Source organism: Bubalus kerabau, chromosome 5 (genome assembly GCF_029407905.1).
Source record: "Bubalus kerabau isolate K-KA32 ecotype Philippines breed swamp buffalo chromosome 5, PCC_UOA_SB_1v2, whole genome shotgun sequence".
Classification (NCBI taxonomy): Eukaryota; Metazoa; Chordata; class Mammalia; order Artiodactyla; family Bovidae; genus Bubalus; species Bubalus kerabau.
This window is the reverse complement of record NC_073628.1, coordinates 94426926-94441626: the sequence shown is the minus strand read 5'-3', so window position 1 is coordinate 94441626 and position 14701 is coordinate 94426926. Positions and strand designations below refer to the sequence as shown.

The 14701-nt window shown below is 38.7% G+C and overlaps 1 protein-coding gene across 8 annotated transcripts in view; it reads right to left on the bottom strand.

The window, feature by feature from the left end:
- DNM3 (dynamin 3) overlaps positions 1-14701 on the bottom strand; it is a 660520-nt gene that overhangs the window by 190272 nt on the left and 455547 nt on the right. The window contains exon 16 of one of the 8 annotated variants that reach the window (XR_008714900.1): positions 1540-1616. The exons of 6 other annotated variants lie outside the window; for them this stretch is intronic. Coding sequence is in view for 1 of the 2 variants with exons in the window: in XM_055582244.1 (XP_055438219.1) it covers positions 1602-1616 (15 nt within the window). In the remaining variant the exon portion in view is untranslated. Of the gene's footprint in view, positions 1-1538; positions 1617-14701 lie in introns of those variants that run through there. One more of the 8 variants, XM_055582244.1, reaches the window with a different exon arrangement.

Here is a 14701-nt window from a genome sequence, read left to right as displayed (position 1 = left end):
TTCAACTCCCTATATACCAGTGTGCTATCTAGAGTGCAGTTCAAGTCCTATCTTCTGTGCAAAGAGTTTTTCCAGAGTTTTAATTCTATGTCTGTATTAGTATCCCCTGTCTCCTTTCAATTCACACAACAGGTATGGTTTATTTTATTCACTTTAAATTATAGGTACACCTTGCAGATATTACAGGTTTAGTTCCAGACCTTCACAATAGAGCCAATATCATAATAAAGCAAGTCAAATGATATTTTTTTGGTTTCCCAGTACATATAAAATTTATGTTTATACTAAATGGTAGTCTATTAAGTGTGGAATAGCATTATGTTTAAAAAAAAACTACTTACCTTAATTTAAAAGTACTTTATTGCTTAAAAATGCTAATCACCATCTGACAACGCAAGGTCGTTATGAACCCTCAATTTCTTTTTAAAAAACACATTATCTGAGAATACAATAAAGTGAAGCACAATAAAATGAGGTATGTGTGTATATCTTATGAGACATCTTCATCTTGCAAATGCATTAATTTAAAAATTTCTGTCAAGATTGTTCATTTGGAACTCAGAATGTTCAGTTAATTTTATTGTTCAAGTAGGTTACACTTGCAAAGAAAAGCAAAAAAGTAGAGAATGTTTCTTTTTTTGGTAAATAAACAAGGAATAGAATTTGATATTTTAAACATTTTATCTTTAATAGACATTTTGGAGGAAGCATTTGCAGAATTCTAGAGGAAGAGTTTTTAAAAGTGGATCAAGAAAAAATTTTTCTGTGTTTAAGTTTCAAAAGCTTCAAAAGCTGATGCCACTCATTCAGCACCATTCTTTTCTTCATTTTAAAACATAATACCTTTTCTTTTCTCAATATAAGATGGTTATCAGTACTACTGGTTCAAGATTGAGAAAGATGTATGACAGAGCTGTCTCCTGTCACCCTGTTTGTTTAGACTATATGCTGAGAACATTATGAGAAATGCCAGACTAGATGAGTTACAAGCTGGAATCAAGACAGGCAGGGAAACATCAACAACCTCAGATACGCAGATGATACCATTCTAATGGCAGAAAGCAAAGACGAACTAAAGAGCCTCTTATAAGGGTGAAGGAGGAGAGCGAAAGAGCCAGCTTAAAACTAAATATTAAAAAAACTAAGATTATAGCATCCAGGCCCATTATTTCATGGCAAATAGAAGGGGAAAAGGTGGAAGCAGTGACAGATTTCTTCTTCTTGGGCTTGAAGATCACTGCAGATGATGACTATAGCCATGAAATCAGCAGATGATCGCTTCTTAGCAGGAAAGCTATGACAAACCTAAGACAGTGTGTTGAAAAGCAGAGACATTACTCTGCTGACAAAGGTCCATATAGTCAAGGCTATGGTCTTCCCAGTGGTCACGTACGGTTGTGAGAGCTGGACTGTAAAGAAGGCAGAGGCCGAAGAATTGATGCCTTCAAACTGTGGTGCTGGAGAAGACCCCTGAAAGCCCTCAGACAGCCAGGAAATCAAATCAGTCAATCTTAAGGGAAATCAACCCTGAATACTCACTGGAAGGACTGATGCTGAAGCTGAAGCTCCAGTATTTCGGTCATCTGATGCAAACAGTCAACTCATTGGAAAAGTCCCTGATGTTGGGAAAGATTGAGGGCAGGAGAAGAGAGCATCAGAGAATGAGATGGTTGGATGGCATCACCGATGCAATGGACATGAATTTGGGCAAACTTTGGGAGAAGGACTGGGACAGGGAGGCTGGGCATGCTGCAGTCCATGGTGTTGCAAAGAGTCGGACGTGACTGGGCAACTGAACAACAACCAGTACTATTTGTATGGAAGGCATCAAAGATGACAGGGATTCTTTGTTCAAAGAGAGAGGGAATATGAGAGAGTGTGTATGTGTGTGTTTTCCTTGCAATAACTTGCCAAATGTTAGAAGAAAGAGGAGAAATATTGACAGAATAGGCCAAAGAAAGGAGGCTTTAATGTGTGAAAGAGTGCGGTCTGAGGTGGAAGTAATTAAACTATGAGTGACATAAGCAGAGGCTCAATATTGAGGGAGATGGGAATTAAGATATAGCCTCAAAGTATATGTTCACTGACCTTGAAAGGAAACAAAAGGATCAATACGGGACAGATGTGGGGCCAGCAAGTGTCCACTGATAACCTCTAGCTTGCAGAGCACCATCAATATAACTTGGTTGCTAGAAGAAGCTATAGTGAATATGAGCAAAGTGTTCAGTGTATGGAGGAATAACTCCTGAATATGCAAAGGACTGGAAAGTCTTTATATACTTGGTGACTCATATGTACAGAGTTTTAGAACTTGGGGAATATTCAAGTGGCCTTGGTTTGATAACTACACTGAATCATTTTACTTGTGCATCTTTCTCACTAATGGTGGTTTAATTGCTAAGTCGTGTCCAACTCTTGCGACCCCATGGACTGTAGCCCACCAGACCCCTCTGCCCATGCGATCCTCCAGGCAAGAATACTGGAATGGGCTGTCATTTCCTTCTTCAGGGGATCCTTCCAACCCAGGAATCAAACCTGGGTCTCCTGCATGATAAGGCACCAAAATCTTCAAGGATAAGACTGCGAATCCCTCCTCCTTTCTATATATTACAATGCCTAGCGCAGTGATCACTGAAATTTATGTAGCATAAATTACAAACATTTGTTGAATTAATTTGAGAATGTCTAATAATTAAAGTCAAATGTTGAGTAAAATATTTGGATGGTTATATATATTTTGAGAACCAAATTAAAATTCTATGGAAAAAAACCTGTATAAGATGCTTAACTGTCATTGCTTTTGATCATTAAAACTTTATAACATTTAGACTGACTATCATGTTTATTTTTACCTCTGCCTGTGTTTGTATTGCTTCTACTTGCTAGGAATGTCTCTTTTCTGCAAGAAGGCAAATACTAATGATCTTGAAATTTATGTGAAGTGCTACCCCCTCCATGAAGCCTACTCTGATGATAGCAAGTCATAGACCTCTATATAGTTTTCAAATTTTCTATAATTTTTGTCATAGGCTATATAGAATAACCCTGGAGAAGGGAATGGCAACCCACTCTAGTATTCTTGCCTGGAGAATCCCATGGACAGAGGAGACTGGCAAGCTACAGTCCATGGTCACAAAGAGTCAAACATGACTGAACGACTGAGCATACACACACATATAGAATAAAACTGCCTATTTATGTTCAGCTTGCCTCTTCAAGTAGATCGGAAGCTACTTGAGGGTAAGGACTGTGTTATAACTCATTTACATTTAACAGCTATTATACTGTTGCATATATGGATATTGGTTAGCAAATTTTTGATTGTTGATGATACATTACAAATAAAATACCAACATGATGGCATTTTACTATTATGTTGTACCTGTACTATTTTTACCATTATGTCTACCTATGTGCGTGTGTGTGTGCACACATTCAGTCATCTCCAGCTCTTTGCAACCCCAGGGACTAGAGCCCACCAAGCTCCTCTGGCCAAGGAATTTTCTAGGCAAGAATAGTAGAGCAGGTTGCCATATCCTTCCCCAGGAGATGTTCCCAACCCAGGGATCAAACATGTGTCTTCTGTGTCTCCTACATTGGCGGGCAGATTCTTTACCACTGAGCCACCTGGGAAGCCCCATGTCTACCTATACTCTTGTGTTAAAAATGATCCAAAAATGCGATATGAAAAATTACTTCTAATTTCTCAAAAACTGATTTTGAATTAATTTACAGCATTTTGCTTAATATCATACAGTTTATTAGGTAAAGTTTTACTAACCTAGAACAATATACTTGATTTGATTAATAAAAAATCTTGTGGCCTAAACATATAAATATACTGTGACAATCCAATACACTTCTAAACAATACAAAAACAAAATTCAGCAGCTATGCTGCTCTTAGAGGTACAAACTGATACAAAGTTTTAAAAAAATGACAGAACATAAAAGAGACTAGATTATAAAAGACTACAGAAAAATACATTTAAAAGATAGTAATGGCACCAAGTATATCTTTGAAATAGGTAATAATGGTTCTAAATCTATTTTTTAAATATGTGAGTTTTGTTATAATTCTTCACTGGATTGCTCTAACACTTTAAAACATCATGGCATATGACCCAGCAATCCCACTGTTGGGCATACACACCAAGGAAATCAGAATTGAAAGAGACACGTGTACCCCAATGTTCATCGCAGCACTGTTTATAATAGCCAGGACATGGAAGCAACCTAGATGTCCATCAGCAGATGAATGGATAAGAAAGCTGTGGTACATATACACAAGGGAGTATTATTCAGCCATTAAAAAGAATACATTTGAATCAGTTCTAATGAGGTGGATGAAACTGGAGCCTATTATACAGAGTGAAGTAAGCCAGAAAGAAAAACACCAATACAGTATACTAACGCATATATATGGAATTTAGAAAGATGGTAATGACAACCCTGTATGTGAGACAGCAAAAGAGACACAGATGTATAGAACAGGCTTTTGGACTCTGTGGGAGAGGGAGAGGGTGGGATGATTTGGGAGAATGGCATTGAAACATGTATAATATCATATAAGAAACGAATCGCCAGTCCAGGTTCAATGCAGGATACAGGAAGCTTGGGGATGGTGCACTGGGATGACCCAGAGGGATGGTATGGGGAGGGAGGTGGGAGGGGGGTTCAGGATGGGGAACACGTGTACACCCATGGCAGATGCATGTTGATGTATGGCAAAACCAATACAATATTGTAAAGTAAAAAAATAATAATAACAAAAAAATTTAAAAAAAATAAATAAAAATGTAAAAAAAAAAATCATGGCAGTTTCTCAGGCTAATAAATAATCTGATTAGAAAAAGATTCCACAATAGATCAGCAGAATATTTCATGCTGCGGAGAATAGCTGTGTTTCACTAGAGGAAAGATTCTCAGTTCTGACCACTCCTCTTCTCATACTTTATATCATGTGCATTCTCTATAACACATTTTTCATATTGCATACTCCTAATTTATTAAATGCCTCTTGTCCTACTTGAAAATTGACATTTATTTGTTCTTTCTGAGTGTTGTACCATTCTGCTAGCAACAAATGGAACATTCCTGTGACACAACTACACTGACAATGTGTGAAGGCCACAGAGGGGGTACTGTGGTGCCAGCTGAAGGAGGAGACAGAATGATGGGGCAACCAAGAACCTTGTCCAAAAACAGGGTGGTAGCCCACAGATCAGTTCAAGTTGAAAGGATCCCTCATCCAGAGGTTCTAAATGTTTTTTTTCAGAATCCTGAAAACTCATGAGATACTGTAGAACATTCAATTATTGTAATTTGCTTGCTGCTCAAGAGACAATAATGTTGATCAATATTCTTTCCCCGACAATGTTTTCTTTTTTCCCTGGTACACTGTGGCCAGAATGTTTGCAAACAAGGAAACTGGAGACGTTATCCTGGGTTTCTGGGTGGGGATCAGGGCCAAGAAAAATGTAATGTCCCCATGAGTAACTGACACAAGAGTTATGAAAGCATACATATTCTTCATGCTTCCTACTCTCACCTCATCTCATTTTCCAAGATGACACTACATTGCCCTTCAGAGTAAATTCAATCTCAACACACCCACTGCACCAACCACAGTACTCCTGCTTTTCAGGAAAGTCAATGCATTTTCACTTTCCACATGGAACACATCCAGTCACATCCTCTTGTCTTCATCTAAACTCTTTCCTCCACTAAAAATACTGCTGCCTATTTGTCACTCTTGGTTCTCTTCCCTCAAAATTCCTGCAAAAGATTATCTGGCTCAATGTACATTTTTTCTTTTTCTTCAAGTATATAGATCTCATTTCTCTATCTTTCTATCTTTTCCTTTCCCATCCTATTTGTAGACTTATTTTCAAGTCAATGATATTCTTTAAAAAATTCTGACATCAAAGCCCACTGTATTAAGTAGACTAAAAAGTGTAGCTCTTTTCTCATAGGAGTGGGGCTATGAGAAAACCTGCCCATTAAGAATCATTGTCTCACCCTGACATTTCTGCTAAGAAATGTAGTTGCAGTGACCAAGGACAAAGGTCCGTATAGTCAAAGCTATGGTCTTTCCAGTAGTCCTGTACAGATGTGAGAGTTGGACCATAAAGAAGGCTGAGCACCAAAGGATTGATGCTTTCAAATTGTGGATAAGATACTTGAGAGTCCCTTGGACAGCAAGAAGATCAAACCAGTCACTCCTAAGGGAAATCAACCCTGAATACTCTTTGGAAGGACTGATGCTGAAGCCCCAATACTCTGCCCACCTGATACGAACAGCCTACTCACTGGAAAAGACCCTGATGCTGGAAAAGATTGAAGGCAGAAGGAAAATAGGGCAACAGAGGATGAGATGGTTGGATAGCATCACCAATTCAATGGACATGAACTTGGGAAAACTTTGGGAGATGGTACAGGACAAGGAGACCTGGTGTGCTGCAGTCCATAGGGGTCACAAAGAGTCAGAAACGACTTAGCAACTGAACAACAACAACAACGCAGGCCTGGCTCTTTAGATCCTATTTTCAGAATCTGGTCCACCTGCCAGCCTTATTCTCCAGATGTCCCCACAGTGCCAGGGTTCTCCTCTCACTTCCAGCCTAGAATTTGAGTCACCTCACTCCTTTAAGTCCCCTACACCAAGTAGCTCCATCCAGATCCCTGTGACTTCTAACTGGGCAAACTTATCTCTCAGACTCATGGATACAATCTAGCAAGTCCTTCTAGCTCAAACCACTCATGCCATGCCTGGCTTGCCTGATTGGGCACTTTGATGCGTCTACCAGAAACTCATGCAAGTATGCAGTGCTCCTGAAAGAGCAAAAGCCCCTGGTATGGCCAGGCACAGCATTCAGGCCTCCTCTAACATTGCTGGGATTCCTTACACCCAGACCTGATCCCTCGACAGAACTCGTGTGCTTGGTTTGTACGACATGACTTGGTACTTTTGTCTCATTGTCTAAGTGTCCAAATGTTTCAACTAAGTGTGTTCATGCTCTGCCTTTCCAACTGCAAGGTAAACTCCTAAGGGAAAGAGCAAATCCACTACTATTATTATCTTTATTATTACTTTTGTTAATCATTTTATGCAGCTTGCTCCTCTGCTACTCTGCAACTATGTCCTGACTTCCTATCAAAGCATCAAGCCCTTGAAGGAAGCAACTGTTTCCTTTTTATTTTTGGTTGCATGATTGACATTCTAGGTTGGCATGGTATTCTGCTTATATCAAAGACTCAAGAGATGATGACTGACTTATAAAATAATCAACATATCAAAGAAAAAGGCTATAAAATATTGAGAATACCATAATACTAGTTCCACATGCTGTTGAAAACTAAAATCTGGTGTTTATTGCTTTTAAAAAGTTATAACTACAGAGATGTACAAAGTATGAAACTCATAAACTACCCATATTTTTAGTTGGGCTATAATATCCTTCTTTAATCTAAATTAAATTTTGAGTAGTAAACAGCATTTGTGAGCCAGCATGCTGCTAGTAAATATTAGTTCTTTAGATTTTTCTCTTGGGCACTGAAAAAATTGTCCATGTATACCTTTGATGGGCTTCCTTGGAGGCCCCCAACACTCCACAGTTTATATGTATCAGCTTCATGGCTGCCCCTCTGCATGTATTCAGATCCTTAAATGGGACTACACACTGGAATATCTCTATTGGGTAAGGGAAATATAGTATATTTGCCATTACCCAGTTGGACTCTCTGCTCTTTTCCTAGTTCCTTCTCTTTCTTTAGAGTCCAATTAAGTCTTCACCTCCTCCAGGAAGCCTGTCTGGCCATAAAAGCCCACTGGAGGGCTCCCTCCTCCATTCTCATGGCATTCTTGGGCAATACCACTTTTTTATTTGTTTTTTGCACTTGCTGTGTGTATATATATATAATTTCAAGTACATCTAGTACCCTTAAAATGTAGACTCCCTTTACCTCTGACTAAAAAAGTACTTTCACAATTTGAAAGTGAGAACATTAATGATTTTATTATTAAATGTTTATATTTAATTTCTATAGTAATCCTTATATTTAAAGTAATATTCATGAGTATTTGTACATATCAGATTGACAATGTAAAAGACAGATTATAATAAGTGCACTAAAGAATAAATTTCATGGACTTATGGTTAAGCATAGCAGATTGATTGCATGCATATACAGCCTCTCCCTTCTCTGAACCTTCTATGATACCAGTAAAAGAATAAAAATATAATGATCCACAAGGACCAAAAAAACAGAAGGGGAAAAAACAGTGGACAAGAGATTTCCCAAAGGCTTTGGAAGAGAGAAAGCAGACAGAGGAGTATTCATTAACTTTCAGGCTTCCCTGGTGGCTCAGCTAATGAAGAATCTGCCTGCAGTGCGGGAGACCCAGGTTTGATCCCTGGTTTGGGAAGATCCCCTGGAGAAGGGATCTGCTACCCACTCCAGTATTCTGGCCTGGAGAATTTCATGGACTGTATAGCCTATGGGTCACAAAGAGTTGGACAGGACTGAGTGACTTTCACTTTCACAGAAAGGAGTTATCTCATCCTAACACCTAGACAGGGAGAGAATGGAGAAGCCAACCCACTTGGGTCCTGTCTTGCCCTTGGAGGCACTGGTACCCCACATGAGGGGATACAGTTATGGAGCTGACAAGGACAGGATCAGATAAAGCCCTATCCAGAACAACTGATGACATGGGGCCCCTCCCTCCCAGTATGGCAGCCCATTCCTAAACCCCAGCAGGAGACCAGAGGCTTTTCCCTACAGAAAAAAATAATACAAAAGAAGTTCTGGATCCAGGGGACAGCAAATATGGGATAAAAACAAGAGAACTTAGTGAAAGTCTTTATACTGAAATATTATCCCTCAGTCCCCTTTCCTGCCTTCTCCCAGAATGCCAGCAACCAGATGGATGCCTATGCCTCTGTCAGGCAGGATATTGACTGTTCTTCTCTGGGAAGCTAAATAAGATTCAGAGAAAATGCCTTGTATTCTAACATTTCAAGGAAAAAGCCAGCTTGCTACTTGATCATCTTATAGGGAGATCCTATATTCCGCAAGCCTCACTCACACATAGAATTTCCAAGTAACTGAATGGTACAAAAGCATCAGGGATATATATATATCAGCTATTAACTGAAGTGGATTCTGAGGATGGATTATCTCGATACCCACTCCAATTCCCTTGTAACATTTGAGTTCAATTCAAAATTCTCCTCCCCTTCCCAACCTTGCTATTACAGCAGGGGCTCCAGATAAGACAGTGTCAACGCATCTGATGCGCTCATGCCAGACTTTGATTCAGAAGTGAGTCACACAGGAAAGAGGCAGAGACTGTGGCACGGGTTTTGTTGGCCTGGATCATGGCAGAAGTGGCATGGCTCTGGATCCAGAGGCTGTATAATACAGGGTAGCTTCCTGACTGTGAGGCCTCCACACTGGTCGGGGCAGCAGCTCCCTGGCAACCTCAGTTCTGAAATTTAATTTGGAGAACCATTCCTGGAAACTCAGACTATTTCTGGAATTTTTCCCCACCAAAGGTTCTTTGAGCAGTATATCCCATTTAATTAATGTTTTTCTGCTTAAAGTAGCTAGAGTAGATTCTGTTGTTGATAATTAAGAACTCTGAAAATACAGTAGCAATATCTAGTCATCGTGTCTTATTATGTCTTAGCAAAAATGAATACCCAGTAAAGCAGAACAATAGCATTTCTCATTTTAATAGTCATTAAAAAAAAGAAAAACTGCACGAACTGATTATTAGCATGAATATATATGTGTGAGCATGAGTGTGACTGTGAGTATATGTGTGTGTGAGAAAGGGGAGGGCTATGAAGTTATGAATTTCTAGGACTTTTCACTCAAGGAAAGAGTCTTTAACCATATATATATCTCATATATATATGATATATATATTTCTTATATATATAAGAAATAACATGTATGAGAAATTTTAAATTGAAAATTCAAAGGGTAGGTGAGAGCATTTGAGCACCTCCGTAAGAAATAAAATAAGGCAACCAATGTGAGTAAAACAGAAAGAAAAATTCCTGGCTGTGTGAATGCTCATAAACTACTACAACTACCTCCATAACTAACTGCAGTGAACTACATGGGTTCAATTTTCTCTACTAGTAAGCTAAGTACAGGGGCTTTGTATTTTATATCTTTTAAGTTACTAGGAAGGAAAAACTGTACTAGCAAGGCAAAACATATTGCAAGCACTTTAAAATTAGCATATTTCAATTGCTTAATGGTCTCATTTCCTCACTTCTTTCTTTGTGCCAAGGTAACACAATTTATTTTTTTTTTAAAAGAGAAAGTTGCAAGTTTGGAGTAGTGACTAGTTTACATTAAAAGGTACGTGATATGATATGAATTCCTGGTAGTAATATCCCTCAATTTTGACTTCTGTGGCTGCACATTAAATTACAAAGTGAATTTAAGAAACCCCACAAACTATGAAATTATGCTTACTTTGTAATGCTTTCAAGTGCATATTAATCACATAGAACTCTACATGCATAACCCTTGGAGTATAATTGTATTAAATAAAAGTGTTATTTTGGCTAAGTATACCATACATGTGTAAAAGTTCAACTCAATAAAAGTACCTTGTTTACAAATGCCGCATAATTTTTACTTATCGGAGAAAAATGGAGGTCAAGAAGGCATATACAAATAAAATCCTCTGACAATTCCCAGAACTCGATGGTTTAAACTTTACTCCCAACATTTGTCACTAAGCAACAAACAAAAATCAAAGCTTAATTTTGCCCTCTCTCCCCTATCATCTAAGCAAAGAAACATTCAAATACAGGCAACACTAAGAAAAAAGCAAGAAGACTGAGCAGTCAACCAATTAGTGAGCTTTTCTGAAGTCCTTTGCATTAAGTCCCCCCACTGCTTTCCACTGATATTAACAGGATTCAGTGAGGTTCCTTCTGAGGGAAATGAAGGAGAGCAGACTGGAGTACCCTGTCCTCTGTACTTTAGTGAGAGTCCTTCTCCCTGTGTCCTAGGGAGTGTGGATTCAAGATGGGAACAGGGAAAGAGGGGCCCCTTGCACACGCCTTCTGAGATGCGGCCTTGGACTTGGACAAGATGACACTTGGCTGCATTGCTCTGAGCATAGCTGGTGGTCTGTGTACTGCTATTAGCTCAAATGCTTGTCTATCCAGAAACAGGCTTTTGACAAGGGAAAGAGAACTGGAATAGTTCTTATCCATTAATCCTAATCATGACTCCTAGTCTGGTCTCTGGGGGAAGGGTGATGAGGAGAAAAGCAGTTAGCACGGAGAAGGAGAAAGGAGCAGGAGGAGGAAAAACAGAGAGAGTGAAGTGACTTTTAGAAGAAACCAAAAGAGTACTCTCTGCTTTTGCTGCATGCGCAGAAGGCTCTACCCCCAGACTCTGAGAAACAATGACCAGTATGTCAAGGGAAAAGACATACACAGTTTGGAATTAAGACACAGGGGTTTATATCTGAGCTCTAGCACTACCCATGTGAACCTAGGCAAATAACCAGATTTCTGCAGGCTTATTTTATCTCTGTATGTTGATGATAATTCATGCTTCACAGTGGGTATGATGATTAAATGAGATCTTGTAGAAGTCTGTGCATTCAGAGATTCCTAATATTTGTTTACCTTTCCTTGGGGATCATCTTATTAGCCATCATCTTCCCACCAATAAACATAGTAAGGTGGGCATCAACATATTTACTACAGTAAGCATTGACACTTGTAAGCTATAGAACTGTGAGGGAAATGAGTTAATGACATGCTCAGGAGCTAAACACACATTAAACAATGTGTTTATCACGTGAATAATATCGAGCTGGGAGAATGTCAAACAGTGAAACAATATCAACAACTCTGTTGATTTTAAACTCTATTGAATTTAAACTCTGCTTTCTTACTCAATGAAGGCTTATAAGAAATCCAGAACTATCCAACTATGTCCATATCCCGAGAGAGGAAACGTGACTACAGGCTAAGGGTGATACTAATTCCTCTCCCTCACTCCCACAATGGATTACACTGAATAGATCAAGGAAATGACTTGGAGGGAGTACAAGTTCTGAAAGAAATACAAAAATGAAATTCCATAATTAAAGAATCATCTATCTGTAATACAGATAAACTCTCATACTTTAAAAAATATAAGCGAGAGTAGCAAAACAAGCTAGGAAACTAAAAAGTAGGAAAGGTTTGTTTTCTTTCCCCAAACATCTTCTATTTAGGTAGTTTCTCTATGGGTTCCACACCAAGATGGCCTGGGTTGACTGCTTTATTGCCGCTTAGTTTGTAAATTCCCCCCTCTGCTACATCCCAAGAAAGCTCTCCCTCCCATTTGTCCTGTATATTACCAACTAGATTTTAAAAACCAAGAGTGGGGGCTCTGTTTACCACTAGATTGCTGATACAAGTAGATGTTAATACTTAACACATGGTGATTTATGATGATATCAAACTCACCTCTACTATGTCTTGTTATGCTAGACTTTGTTTCATGCATGATTACATTCATAATAAATTAATGTCAGCTAGAAAATCAATTGTTATTAATTATTCCCAGATAATATATTTGTATGTTTATTTATTTTAAATATTTATTTATTTGGCTGTGTGAGGTCTTAGTTGTGGCACTTGGGGCATTAACTCTCTAGTTGTGGCATGGGGCTTAGTTGCTGCAAAGGATCAAACCCATGTTCCCTGCATTGCAAAGCAAATTCTTAAGCACTGGACCACCAGGAAAGCTCCCTTTGCATTTTTTAATAGAAAACATAAGGGAACTTTGATATCCAAACAGTCAGGGTGAAGAATACTGGATTAAACTGGGTACTTCAATTCTTCTACCTGAAAGGACTGAGTCATTCAAGTGCTTTAGTTACTTGGTAGGCCTGAGGTCCTTGAGCTGCCTTTAAATCATCCTAGTAGGGAGCTGCCTAGTCCAGGGCTGGACCAGAAAACTCTGGCTGCTTCCCCATAATTTAAAGCAGTATATTTAGGGTAATTTTCTCCAATTAGTCTCCTGACCCCCAGAGTCTGTGAGGCCTTGTGAGAATTAAAAATAACATGTGGTGCTGGTATTTAATAAAAAACGAAGATCATGGCATCCCATGCTATCACATCATGGCAAATTGATGGGAAACAATGGAAACAGTGACAGACTTTATTTTCTTGGGCGCCAAAATTACTGTGGATGGTGACCACAGCCATGAAATTAAAGACACTTGCTCCTTGGAAGAAAAGCTATGACAAACCTAGACATTGTATTAAAAAGCAGACATTACTTTGCCTACAAAGGTATGTTATAGTCAAGCTATGATTTTTCCAGTAGTCATGTATGGATGTGAGAGCTGGACAATAAGAAAGGCTGAACACTGAAGAATTAATGCCTTCAAACTGTGGCATTGGAGAAGACTCTTGAGAGTCCCTTGGACTGCAAGGAGATCAAACCCGTCAATCCTAAAGGAAATCAACCCTGAATATTCATTGGAAGGACTGATGGTGAAGCTGAAGCTTCAATACTTTGGCCACCTGATGGGAAGAGCTGACTAAATGGAAAAGACCCTGATGCTGGGGAAGATCAAAGGCAGGAGGAGAAGGGGATGACAGAGGATGAGATGGTTGGATGGCATCACTGGCTCAATGGACACGAGTTTGAGCAAATTCTGGGAGATGGTGAAAGACAGGGAAGTCTGGTGTGCTGCAGTCCATGGGGTTGCAAAGAGTTGGGCATGCCTAAGCTACTGAACAACAACAACAAATTTAATAAAATTAGTAAAAATTTTCTGAATTGTCACTTTATAAGTGAACACTGGCACTCACTTTTAGTGCCTGTGCACTAAAGTATGCACTAATAGTACTTTATGGAATACTAATTAAAAAAAAAGAGCAGAGACACATGTCAACATATCAATTATGTACATTCCTTCAATGGAATCACAGTACCCTGGGTGGATGGAGGCTTCATTTCAGTAGGATAAAACTTGCAGGAGGATGGTGGTGGGTCAGATAGCACAGGGTATACTGATCTCAAAATACCCTATGCCTGGCAGTCAGAGCACATTCCTGTTGACTAGCTAATGAGGTTTCCCAAAAGGTCATCATATCTCATGTAAATGTTATTTATCAATCAGAGTTTCTTGGTAATAGAGTTCTGTTTGAACTTGATTGGCTTTGTTTTTTTAAAGTAGAATGATAAGCATAAGCTATTTATATATTTGTAGATATTTAAAATAAAACAATTTTGTACTTATACATAAGTAATATTATGAATACAAAGTTTGTCTATGTTCATAACTGATGAGGTTTTTTTTCTTTAAAGGGTGTTTGCATGTTACCCAAGTTTGAGAAACACTGGGTTAGGTAAAGCATATTTGGAATTCTCTTAAAAGGGGTAACATGTTCAAAATAGGTACAAACGAATGACCTTGACTTATAAATATCTTGGAGCATAGCTTAGGGATTGCTTTAATTTCTACTTGCCCTCAGCAGGACTGGGAGAAAAAACACAATTCTGGCTCTCAGAACCTGGGAGGCCCAGCCTTGGCTGGAACATATACTGAGTGTCCTTGTGGGGACTGTTTTTCTGCTCTGTGTTTCAGTTTCACTATAAGTAAAGCAAGAATAATAATACACAAATGCAATCCTTAAATTAAAAAATGAAAATAA